Raw genomic sequence first — 13,564 nt, forward strand, 5'->3', positions numbered from 1 at the left:
CCCATTCCCCTTGGTGACAGTAAGTGTGGCACGGTGGCGCAGTGGTAGAGTTGCTGCCTTACAGCACTTGCAGCGCCGGAGACCCGGGTTTGATCCTGACTACGGGCGCTGTCTGTGTGGAGTTTGTACGATCTCCCCATGACCCCGTGGGTTTTCTCCGAAATGTTTGGTTTCCTCCCACACTCCAAAGGCGTACAGGTTTGTAGGTTAATTGGCTTGGTGTATGTGTAAATTGTCTCCACTGTATGTAGGATAGTGTTAATGTGCGAGGATCGCTGGTCGGTGCGTAGTCGGTGGGCCGAAGGGCCTATTTCTGCGCTGTATCTCTAAACTAAATTAAACTAAAGATACAACATGGGGAGAAGGGGTTTGATGACATCAGGTCGACAATGGGGACAGCATGATGGTGCTGCGGTAGAGTTACTGCCTTACAGTGCCAGAGACCCAGGTTTGATCCTGACTATAGGATGTTATCTGTATAGAGTTAGTACGTTCTCCATGTGACCGCGTGGGTTTTCTCCGGGTGCTCCGCCTTCCTCCCACGCTCCAAAGACATGCAGGTTTGTAGGTTAATTAGCTTCCGTAAATTATCCCTCATCTCTAGGATAAAACTAGTGCATGGGTGATTATTGGTTGGCATTGACTTGGTGGGTCGAAGGGCCTGATTCCACGCTGCATCTCTGAACTGAACTGAACAGGTAGAACAAAGTTTTTTCAGAATTGGAAAAGAAAATATAAAATCTTTAAATTTCATAGCTCCACAACGTTAAAACAGTTCCATTGTTGGGTGTTCTGGCAGAGCAGATTATATTGGCAGTCGTTCCTTGTTAGATGCACAACGGATGTATCAAAAGCTTCCGTTCTGAAGCAATGTTAATAAGTCTCCATAGCAACCGGCGTCTCTTCCATCAGATACCAGTTACCAGGTGAGCATTTACCTCATGTCTGTGGAGGAGGTGGGGGTAGGGGATGAATTGTGTGGCTGTGGTCTGTCATTAGTGGTCTATTTAACAAAGCAACAGTATGAAATAGAAGAAAAATAATAGTTATACATGGTGCCCTACTCCATATCCCCAAGTGTTTCACAGACAAGGAGTTTTTTTTCTGAGGTGCTAACAAGGAAAACACAGCTGCCAATTTACATTGCAAAGGCTTCAGCAAACCACATAATCAAGGGTAGACACAAAGTGCTGGAGTAACTCAGCGGGTCAGGCAGCATCCCTGGAGAAAAAGTATGGGTGACGTTTTGAGTCGGGACCCTTGCCTGACAAAGGGTTCTGGGCCAAATCATCACCCATCCCCTCTCTCCAGAGATGCTGCCTGACCCACTGAATTACTCCAGAACTTTGTGTTTACCCTTGGTATAAACCAGCATCTGCAGTTCTTTGTTTCTAGCATAACCAAGGGTCGATCGCCTTAACAAAATGGAAATGAAGGATCAATATAGAGGGACTGTGGAGAAGAAAAGTGATGAATTCGAAGCTAATTAGGGAGAAAGAAGAAATAAACTGGATACCAGATACAACATGACGTTTTCTCAGTAACCCTTCCCAATGCCAGTGAATTTAGACATGATGGGCATATGGATACGCAGGGAATGGAGGGATATGGATTATGTGCAGGCAGATAAGTGTAGGTCTTGGCATTATGTTTGGCACGGACATTGTGGGGCCGAAAGGCCTGTGCTGTCATAAGGTCATAAGTGATGAATTAGACCATTCAGACTATCTAGTCTACTCCGTCATTCAATTATGGCTGATCTATCTCTCCTTCATAACCCCTTTCTCCTGCCTTCTCCCCATAGCCTCTGCTGTACTGTTCTATGTTTCATGTATACATTCCTGCATTAGCACCCGTAGCTATGCATCAGGTATTTACAGCCAAGACCCACTCTGCAGTGCAGTCTCAAAGTCTAAACCGTGCAGATGGTGGAACCTTGAGCAAAACAGAACGTGCTGGAGGAACGCAGCACGTCAGGCAGCGGCTGTGATTCCTGATACTCTTCTGCTGAACGACCTATCACTTGCCAGGCTTCGTCCCGCCCCCCTCCCCAACTCTCTTTTCCAGCTTTCTCCCCTCCACTGCATCAGTCTGAAGAATGATCCCAACCCGAACCATGGTTGGTCCATTTCTTCCACAGATACTACCTGACCCACTGAGTTCCTCCAGTACTTTGTGTTTCAGCAAAAATATTCTCCTTAGTCTTTCTTCTCCTTTTAGAAATTTGCCCTTCCTTCATTCAAAGAGTCTCCATGTTAATTAATTTACTTGTTACAACTTCACATGTCTTGGTATTGCATTATTCTTGCCTGTCGTTGATTTTTCAATGTCTGTTATTTACTTATAATGGGGTTTTTTAAGGAAGTTCCTTATGCATTCCTTGGCCGCTGCTTAATTAACGTTACACCAGTTTCCTGAATCATTTTACTTTTTAGTTCATTTTATTTAGAAAGTAAGAGCATGCATCAATGCAAATCAACACCTGTAACCCTACTCTCTGTTGTCTGTACCTGCCACGCTATTTTCTCTGAAACCGTAACACTATAACCCAGTAACACTATATTCTGCACTCTGGTATTTTTCTCTTTGCACTACCTGAGTTGAGTTTGATTGTGCACATGTAGATTGTACACATGTAGCAAATGATTTGCCCGGATAGCATGCAAAGGTTTTCACTGTATCTCGGTACATGTAGCAATAATACTACTAATAATAATGATAATACTAATAATAATAAACCAAACCAACCCATGGAGTCCAAAAGCTGAGAGTCTTTCAAAGGGCAGATTCTATGAATGGCACTAATGACTCTCTTTGGATTGATTGCATCACCCAGCGAGGCGCACGCAATGTGAAGGTCTCCCGGTGAGCCACGGCCCCCAACAGCAGGCCCGGGTGAGCCCGTCGCAGAACTGGGAACCCACCCGGGGGGATAGCTGCCAAGCCAGACACCCTGCCCAGGAAGACAGTGAATCGGAGAGGAGGGTGGAGGGGGATGGTGGCGGATGCTGCACAAAAGACCTGGTAAATAGAACCAGTACGGCCTTGCCTTCCGCGCACTAGTGGCCGGTTGGGGTAGGGGGCTGAACAAGGGCTGAAGAGGGCTGTGCAAGGATAGGGACGACGGTTCACAGGATGACCGGAATGGAGGTGAGGGCTGCCACGGGCCTTTGTGCCCAACTGCAGCTGGGAATGTAAAATGGCACCTCTTGAATACAGACTCAGTGGGCTGTTCTGTAATTCTGTACTAACCAGGGCATGGTGCTTATGTACGGCAATAATCTTGCTGATCTGTATGCAGTAAACATATTTCACTGTAATCCTTGGTGCACGAGATAATAAAGAAACCACTGAACCATTGCTTGGGAAGGAAATAACAAAATGAGATCAAGAGCAGGGATACCGACCGCAGAAAGATATAGTAGCCAAACGACTCCTTTCCATTGGTGGAGCCCACATTGTCCACAGTCCGTGGCATGCTGGATAAGTCACACCCTGCAAAAACAGGAAACATCATTAAGAACCATTGCACATTGGTAACCAGAACTTACAATAAAATGTACTCTCACACCACCAGGCCCAGGCTTTACCTTGGCAAGGAAGCTAATTACTTCATAAGTTCATGTTACAGGAGCAGAATTAGGCCATTTGGTCCATCAAGTCTACTCTGCCATTCAATCATGGCTGACCTATCTTTCCCTCTCAACCCCATTCTCCTGTCTTCTCCCCATAACCCCTGACACCCTTACTAATTAAGCATCCATCAATCTCCGCCTTAAAAATATCCACTGACTTCGCCTCCACAGCCGACTGTGGCAATGAATTCCACAGTTGTGATCAAGCCACACAAAGCTCTTGTTTGATCATACCTGGGCCACTGCTGGTGACCATATGTGGGGGGGATCGGGACTCTTCTTCAGAAGTGTGTAATGTCTCCTATTAACCAGATTATCCCAAAGTACTTCACTACTGTGGAATAATTTTGAAATGCAGTGACGTGGGGAATTGGTCGATGCATACAGGTACATACAAGTTTGTAGGTTAACTGACCGGTAAAATTGTAAAATTGTCTATAGTGTGTAGGGTACTGCTAGTGTACAGGGATCGCTGGTCGGAGCAGCCTTTGTGGGCCGAAGGGCCCGTTTCCATGCTGTATCTAAAGTCTAAAGTTAATCAGTCTGAAGAATGGATCCAACCCAAAATGTCGTCTGTCCATTCCCTCCACAGATGCCACTGAGTTCCTCCAGCACTTTGTGTTTTGCTCAAGATTCCAGCATCTGCACTTTCTTGTGTCTCCCTTCCTAAGTGTTGTGTGCAGTGCACCCGAGGTCAGGGAGGCTCAGGAGCTCCAATGCAGCCATGGTCCACAAACAGTCGGTGCCAGAACCTTCCCAAAACTCCCCGGTGAGCCGAAAGGTCCAAACGCCACAATTTACTAAGGTGGTGAGTATGCCAGAGGAGGTCGTACAGGCAAGTACAATGACAGCATTTAAAAGACACTTGGACAGGTACATGGATAGGAAAGGCTTAGTGGAATATGGGCCAAATTGGGACTAACTGAGGTGGAGCATCTTGGTCAGCATGGACGAGTTGGGCCAAAGGGCCTGTCTCAGTGCTGTATAACTCTCTTGCTCAACACCCCCAATAGTGAATCAGAGGTTTACCCAAGTCCCAGGCCTCTTCCAGGCGAGCAGGCAGTCTCCGCAGCCACCTTCCTTTCTTTGAAAAGAACCCAAGGTATGGCCCTTAGATCCAGTTCATAAGGGATAGGAGCAGAATTCGGCCGTTTAGCCCATCCAGTCTACTCCGCCATTCAATCATGGCTGGTCTATCTCCCCCTCTCAACCCCATTGTCCTGCCTTCTTCCCATAACCCCTGACATCTGGACTAATCAACATGTGAATCAGTTCACGTTCAGAATGCTCCCTAATGCTCCCTAACTTTAAGGAAGATCCCCCAGAGGAACACCGAAAATTGTCAGTCATTCAACAGATTATCATATCACTGCATGCAATTGCCTGAATCATATCACCCAGAATTTAAAATAGCCACTGATAACAAGATGGGGAAGATAATGAACAAACAATCGAGTTTTAGTACCTTTGGCAAGAATAGGATTGGGTTTATCATTGCTTAACATTGCAGACACTTTCCACTGAATTTAAACAACCTCTTAATTTTAAATGATTGATCAGCGAGCTTGATATGGCCTGATGAGTAATTTAATTAGTTAGCCAGTGTTCCATTAACCTGCACATTGGGATATTAACTGCACCACCCTGAGTCTGTCACGCTGTGAGCTGTAGCATTATAAATAGGCATTGAGCAAGACTAACTAATGTCAAAGGAGACATAAGCTCCAAGCACCCAAACACACACCAAAGCTGACTATTCAAGGCAGGCAGTCAACATTATAAAGGTTTCCGGTATTTCAAGAGCAAGGATTTGCCATTCCTAAATGTAGATGAAAAGAACTGAAAATCCTGTTTTATACCAAAGACAGACACAAGGTGCTGGAGTAACTGAGTGGGCCAGGCAGCATCTCTGGAGAACAAGTATGGGTGACGTTTCAGGTCAGGGCCCTTCTGCAGACTCAGGTCTAAAGAAACGTCCCGAACCAAAACATCACCTATCCATGTTCTCCTGAGATGCTCCCTGACTCACTGAGTTACTCCAGTGCTTTGTGTCTTTCATTGGCCATTCCTTACTTGGTTGAGTTGTAAGCCGCTGCCTCAGTAGGATCTGGATCGTTCAGTTATGAGGCAGAACTACCTATGCAAGAAGCATGAAGCAGCACCATAGGCCTCTACCTGGATTTGTGGCAGAGTTCCCGGTTCTCATATCAGCCACCTCAGAACCCACTAAACCAGAGAGGAAGCAAGTCATCCTCAGTCCAAGGCACTGCCTGAGAGGAGGGGAGATTTAAATCCATAGAGCTGTACAGCACGGAAACAGGCCCTTGAGCCCACCTTGCCCATGCCATCCACGTTGGCTTAATGGGCTAGACTTCGTTGCCTGCATGTGCCCCATAGCTCTGTAATTCATTCCTATCTATATCTGTCCAAATGTCTTTTAAACAGTGTAGTTTTAGTTTTCACTTTAGAGATACAGCGTGGAAACATGCCCCTCAGCCCACCGAGTCCACTTTGACCAGCCAGCCACGTACACTTGATCATTCCTGCACACTAGAGACAATTTACAGCAGCCAATTTATCTAGAAACCTGCACATCTTTGGAGTGTGGGAGGAAACTGGGACACCCAGGGAGAACGTACAAACTCCATACAGACAGCACCCGTGGTCAGGATCGAACCCGAGTCTCTGGCACTGTAAGGCAGCAATTCTACCACTGCACCACTGTGCTAACCCTCCTTTGCTTGCATTTGGTCCATATCCCTCTAAACCCTTTCTATCCACACATCTGTCAAAATATCTTTTAGACATTGTAATTGTATCTGCTTCCATAGCTTCTTCTGGCAGCTCCTTCCTGATACGGACTACCTTCTGACTGAAACAGTTGCTCCTGGGGTCCCTCTTAAATCTCTCCCCTCTCACCTTAAGCCTGTGCCCTCTAGTTTTAGAATCCTCTACCCAGGGAAAAAGACTGTGAGCGTTCACTTTATCCATGTCCCTCATGATCTTGTACACCTCAATAAGGTCACCCCTCAGCCTCATATGCTCCAAAGAAAAACATCCCAGTCAATCCAACATCTCCCTATAACCCAAGCCCGCAAGCTGAGGCAACATGCTGGTGAATCTTTTCTGCACTCTTTCTTGCTTAAGCCCATCTCCAGGCATTTGGCCAGTGGCCTCCTATCCCTGGGCAATTTAAGTGTTCATCTACATACATCTCGAACACTGTCAGTGACTGTCTCCACCACTTTCCCCGGCAGCATGTCCCAGGTGCTCACCCATCTCTGGGTGAAGGAGGTTCCCTCAAACCCTCTCTAACTTTTTTTACCCATGTTCTCTAATTTTATCTACCTTTGATCAGTGGAAATGTTTCCTGCAGCCTATTGTATCCATATCCCTCGTCAGTTTAAAGTTAAGGGGGAAAGATTTACTCGGAACCTGAGGGGCAACGTTTTTACACAAAGGGTAGTAGGTATGGAGCGAGCTGCCGGATGAGGTAGTTGATGGCAGGTTTAACTTTTATCAAAATGTTTAAGAAACATGTAGACAGGTACATTTATAGGTTTAGACAGGTTGGGTTTAAAGGCATGTGGGCAAACGCAGACAGGTGGGACTAGTGTCAATGGGATTTGTTGGTTGGCTTGGGTAAGTTGGGCCAATGAGCTTGTTTCCACATTATGTGACTCAATGGATCTATGAGTGCTTTTACCTGCAGTCAAAAAGATGCCAGTACACAAATAATGCTTCACATGACATTATAGCCTGCTGTGTATCAATCTGTTGTTTGACTATTTACCCCTATGCCCCTGGTTTACCATCTCCCACTGTTAAAGTAGATCGCAATCCGTACCTCCACCAGTCCCTGAAGTATCCTCACAAACAGAACGCAACCGAAATGAGTTCTCGCTGCCGATGGGATGAGCATGTTAAGTGTCGCAGTCAGGAATATAGCTATTCCAAAAACCCTAGGATAAAAGTAGAAAGATATTAGAAGGGGAGTGTTGGTATCTTCACTCATTAGAGTGTTTGAGCTTCAGTCCACCTTAGGAAACAGTGTTCAACAATTCATTCACATGGCGATCTACACTGTGACATTCCTGTGGTAACTTACACCTAAAGCTATGGTCTCTCGTCTTAGACATTTCCACCCTGGGAGAAAGGTTCTGACTGCCTACCCCATCTATACCTCTCAGAATTTTACATACTTCTATCAGATCTCCCCTCAGCCTATTCCTAATGGGCCTGAGCTAGGGTACCATTGAGTCTTTCAAAAGACATTTGGACATATATGGTTAGGACGGGTTTAGAGGGCTATGGAACTTGGTTGGCATGGATAAGTTGGCCCAAAGGGCCTGTTTCCATTCTGTATGGCTCGATGACTATACAGGCCTGAAGATAAAACCATTGGTGGAAGAGAGAGATACATTTTTGGAGGATCAGCAAACTGAGGGCAACTGAAAACTGGAGTTGAGGCCTGGGACAGATCAGCCATGGTCATATTGAATGCCAGCATGGGAACAGGCCCTTCGGCCGACCGCGTCCGTGCCAACCAGCGATCAGCCATGGTCATATTGAATGCCAGCATGGGAACAGGCCCTTCGGCCCACCGCGTCCGTGCCAACCAGCGATCACCCATGTACAAGCACTGACCTACACATTAGGGACAATTTACAGAAGCTGATTGACCTACAAACCTGCACGGCTTTGAAATGTGGGAGGAATCCAGAGAACCCGAGGAAAATCCACATGGTCACAGGGAGAACGTCCAAACTCCGTGTTACCCCCATGTCAGGATCGAACCTGGGTCTCTGGCGCTGTAAGGCAGCAAATCTACTACTGCGCTTTATTCAACGTCTTTACCCAACTTTATTCAACGTCTCTCTGATCGTTTGCATTTGGCTTCACAAATAATGGAGCCATTCGTGATCTTAAAATCTCCCCCCTGTGCGTAGTCATGGAGGACCCGACCCCCCCGCCCCCCTCCTCCCCACCCCCAACAAGGATAATCAATTTCGATTTTCAATTCAACCCTCTGCTCTGCTTTTCTGATAACAGTGGCTTTGTCAGTCTGAGGCAGGGATGAAGCATGGTGAATAATTCACAGCTTTGGCAGCAGATCGCTCACCTTACATAGGCCATATCATCTGACAAGGCCCGGGATAAACCAGTGTTTGTAACCGGCTAGACACAACGAACTGCAGATGCTGGTTTACAAAAAAAAAGGCACAAGGTACTGGAGTAACAGCGAGTTGGGCAGCATCTCTGGAGAACATAGAGGAGGACATGGGCAGCATCTCTGGAGAACATAGAGGAGGACATGGGCAGCATCTCTGGAGAACACAGAGGAGGACATGGGCAGCATCTCTGGAGAACATCTGTGGAGGACATGGACGGGTGATGATTGGGGTCGGGACCCTTCGTCAGACTGATGGAGTGAGGGGGAGAAAGCTAGAAGAGAGGTGGGAGGCTGGGCAAAGCCTGGCAAGTGATAGGTGGATACAGGTGGGGGCTTTTCTTTGAGAGACAGAAGGTTGGACAAAGGCCAGAGATGAAAAAATGAAAAGTGTGAGATAAGAGGAGAGGAGACATGAAATATGAAGTCAGAGGAAGGAACATAAGTGGAAGGGGACTGGGAGGGGAAACAGGGGTGGAGGGGTAGGGGAAAAGGGAGAAATTATTGTGCATCCTGGTGGGGCACTGGGTAGAGGGGGAAAATAAAGGGGAGATGTTTGTAGGTTAGTTACCTAAAATTGTACCTTTAGAAAGGAGATGAGGAGGAATTTCTTTCGTCAGAAGGTGGTGAATCTGTGGAATTCATTGCCACAGACGGCTGTGGAGGCAGTCATTGCATATTTTTAAGGCAGAGATTGACAGATACTTGATTAGTAAAGGTATCAGGGGTTATGGGGAGAAGGCAGGAGAATCGGGTTGAGAGGGACAGATAGATAGACAATAGACAATAGGTGCAGGAGGAGGCCATTCGGCCCTTCGAGCCAGCACCGTCATTCAATGTGATCATGGCTGATCATTCTCAATCAGTACCCCGTTCCTGCCTTCTCCCCATACCCCCTGACTCCGCTATCCTTAAGAGCTCTATCTAGCTCTCTCTTGAATGCATTCAGAGAATTGGCCTCCACTGCCTTCTGAGGCAGAGAATTCCACAGATTCACAACTCTCTGACTGAAAAAGTTTTTCCTCATCTCAGTTCTAAATGGCCTACCCCTTATTCTTAAACTGTGGCCCCTTGTTCTGGACTCCCCCAACATTGGGAACATGTTTCCTGCCTCTAACGTGCCCAACCCCTTAATAATCTTATACGTTTCGATAAGATCTCCTCTCATCCTTCTAAATTCAGATCAGCCATGAATAAATGGTGGAGTCGACCCGATGGACTGAATGGTCTAATTCTGCTCCTGTAACTTATGGACTAATTGGGGAACTCAATGTTCATACAATTGGGTTGTAAGCTACCCAAGCAGAAGTGGCTACTGTGAATGAGCATATCCTCTCCCAGTGGACAGAGCCAGCCGTTAGAGCTCAGACAGAGGCAAGGCAGCCTAGCGGTTATGCAGCAAGATTGGGAATTCACAGCCCAGATCACTGAGCTGGAAATACGAGTTAAATTCCCAAAGTGGCAAGAGAGAAATGTAAGTGTGGTTAATTAAATAAATCTGGAGCGGATAAGCTAGTGACCGTGAAATTACTGGATTTTGGAAACAAAGAAAGCAGATGCTGGTTTATACCAGATATAGACATGAAATGCTGGAGTAACTCAGCAGGTCAGGCAGCATCTCTGGAGAAAAAGGATGGGTGACATTTCGAGTCGGGACCCTTTCTTCAGGCTAGAAGATCTCAGTGAGTTCTGTGGAGGGAATGGACAGACAATACTGTGGGTCGGGATCCTTCCTCAGTTCTGATGGAGAAAGCTGGAAAAAGAGAAGCAGAACAGGACAAAGCCTGGCAAGTGATAGGTGGATACGGGTGAGGGGGGGAGCAGTGATTGCCAGATGGGTGAGGTGAGTGACAAAAGGCTGGAGGTGTAAAGGAGACAAAAGGGTGTCAGATAAGGAGAGAAGAGGAGGAGTGAAATGCAAAGGAGTGAGGGAGGGATATCGGTTGAAGGGAATGGGAGAAGGGGAAAGAGGGAAAGAGGGGAGCTATAAGGAAATGGGGAGTCGTTATGAGAGAGGAGTGTTCAGTGAGGGGAAATAACAGGGTGACTTGGGTGGTGGGAGATAGAGAGAGATGTGTGCACATTGGGCTGGGGAGGAGTGGGAAAGAGAGAGGAGTAGGGGGCCCATCCATTGTAAATTGTTTGCCCTCTGTACAGAATCAATTAGGAACATTCATGAAATAAATATAAAAATAGTCACTGAAGCCGGCTAGCTGCTGCTTTCCCAGTGCCGGCACACAAATATTGCAGTGAATCTCACGCGGTGGAGAGGAAAGATCTCACTGATCTTTTACAAGGTTGGAAAATGGTGACGTCTCTCTCAGACAATGAGCTCTTCAAGCCCTTCACGTAGCAGGAGGCGAGAGATTGAACACGGCCTCATTTAAATTTGCAAGGCTGTGTTTATCGCATTCCCCTCAAACTGAGATGTGTCAAAAGAGGTGACATTTCCATTCCAAAGGCTCCACTCCAGAGGTTTCAGCTAATAATCTCGGCTGATGCTTCAGTGCGATAGGGAGGGGGCGTTACATTGTCACCGCCGCTGAGCAGAGGGGGAGTAGGATGAGTAGGAGTCCCCATCCCCGACCTGGGACCACGACTCAACCTTCCACCAACAGCCCCGAAACAGAGGCCCCTTCGCTCAGCTGCTCGCCGACAACAGGCTTGCCCCGAGTGATGTAATGCTGAATTAAATGCTGCCTGTTCGGGGAAGAAAGTCCTCACCAGCAATGAATACTTGACTTCATCGAGCTGAATGTGTGGGGATGAATGGAGTTGCCGGCCAATATTCTCAGAGCAAATCTTTCCCCTTCTTCACCCCTATCATACCCCTCTCTTGCTCTCCGAATCTTTTACCTATTTCTGTCTGCCTTTTAAAAAATCTGCATATCTCTATTTTTGAATCTCTCTCTCTCACTCTCTATTTTATAAAATTATCTCTTTGTCCCTAACATTTTGTCTGTCTCTCCATATCAATCTGCCTCTCTCTACCTCTCTGTGTGTTTCTATATATCTCTCTCTATTATTTCCATCTCTCTCTTTCCATCCATCTCTCTCTTTCCATCGTCTCTCTCTCTCTCTCTCTCTCTCCATCCGTCTCTCTCTCTCTCTCTCTCCCTCCATCCCTCTCTCTCACTCTCTCTCTGTTGTATAGTTTCCTCTGTCACTCATTCCAGATGTGGACTATTATGTGTGTGAAAAACCTTTCCTTGAGGTAAATTAAATCTCTCCCCTCTCACCTTAAACCTGTGCCCTCTAGTGCCTAGCCAGTTACTGACAATGGCTTATCCAGGTCTTTATCCATGCCCCTCATAATCTTGTACATCTCCATAAGATCACCCCATTGCCTCCTACGCTCCAAAGAAAAAAGTTCCAGTCTATCCAACCTCTCCCTATGACTCAACACCCACGAGCCCAGGTAACATCCTGGTGAATCTCTTCTGCACCCTCTCAAGCTTCATGACATCCTTCCTGTACCTGGGCCGAGTTCACTGTGGTTGCTTGAGGAACTTCAGTTCCACCTCAAGGCTCCTACCTGTTTGCAGCAAAATTGTTGGAGATGAATCCCCCTGGGATTTGAGTCACAATGTAGCCCCAGAAAAAGGAGCCATGGATCAGACCCACAATCTCTGGGTTCCAGTTGAACTGAGGCTTCTGAAAAGGGAAAGAAGAAGAAGAAGGGACAGGGTGTTACAGTCCTCATTATATCTGACCATCATATGAATCTGCATCCCGATGAGACAGGGGTTCGTGTGCACCTCCTCTAACCTCATCTACTGCATTGGGTGCTCCCAATGTGGCCTCATTTACATTGGTGAGACAAGTGTAGGCTAAGCAAACACTTGCGCTTGACCCTCGAAGGCCTGCTGGATGTTTTCCTTTGCACCTCTAGCCTTTGTTACTTTTTCTCCATCCATCTGCCAATCCAACCCCCTCACTTGTATCCACCTATCACTCTGACCTACTGGGTCTGAAGAAGGGTTCTGACCCGAAATGTCACCCATCCTTTTTCTCCAGCGATGCTGCCTGACCCGCCGAGTTATTCCTGCATTTTGTGTCTATCTCCACCTATCACTTGCCAGGCTTTGTCCCGACCCCAGCTCTTTTCCAGCTTTCTCCCTGCTACTACAATGAGTCTGAAGAAAGGTCCCGGCCTGAAACATTGTCTATCCATTTCCCTCCACAGATGCTGCCTGATCTGTTGAGTTCCTCCAGCACTTTGTGTTTTGTTGCATATTGCCCAGCTTCGTTAGATCATAGATTGTTGGAGGAAACTATCGGTCAGTCAAAGAGCTCAGTCTGTGCATGACCCAGCTACATCCCATGCGCTGTGCCTGTTCAGACTCAACAATTCCCACCAGGCATTCTCTACCATCTCAGTAAATCTTATTACGGCTCAAGTAAACACATTAAAACCTCAGTGACATTTACCATCAGTGCCGTGTCCAGATGACTGCAGCCCCTCACCTGCACATCTGCCCACCCATAAGGCTCAGATACCGGGGGCTCTCTCTTTGATATCTTTAACTCATCACGAGTTGACGTCACTCCTTGTCACGCCTGGCAGCTCACGGGGTGTCCATTTTGAAAACTTTATTACATTCCGCAAATTAGATTGCATGAATCACTTCCCGAACAAGCTAAATTGGGAATGTTCTCCGATATGTTTCAGCAACCAGCTGTCAAGAGAATTTAATGTAATTTTTTTAATTTGTTCTAGGGATTATGGCAAGGCTGGTATCGATCGCCCATCCCCCAC

General features: G+C 46.8%; 1 protein-coding gene across 2 annotated transcripts in view; it reads right to left on the reverse strand.

Annotated features, from left to right (window-relative positions):
* slc17a8 (solute carrier family 17 member 8) overlaps positions 1–13,564 on the reverse strand; it is a 40,645-nt gene that overhangs the window by 18,590 nt on the left and 8,491 nt on the right. For both annotated transcript variants that reach the window (XM_078416569.1, XM_078416568.1), the window contains exons 3-5: positions 12,341–12,459; positions 7,483–7,597; positions 3,408–3,495 (exon numbers count right to left, since the gene is read on the reverse strand). In XM_078416569.1, coding sequence (XP_078272695.1) covers positions 3,408–3,495; positions 7,483–7,597; positions 12,341–12,459 — 322 coding nt within the window. The remainder of the gene's footprint in view (positions 1–3,407; positions 3,496–7,482; positions 7,598–12,340; positions 12,460–13,564) is intronic.

The sequence above is a fragment of the Rhinoraja longicauda genome, chromosome 20 (genome assembly GCF_053455715.1).
Source record: "Rhinoraja longicauda isolate Sanriku21f chromosome 20, sRhiLon1.1, whole genome shotgun sequence".
Classification (NCBI taxonomy): domain Eukaryota; kingdom Metazoa; phylum Chordata; class Chondrichthyes; order Rajiformes; family Arhynchobatidae; genus Rhinoraja; species Rhinoraja longicauda.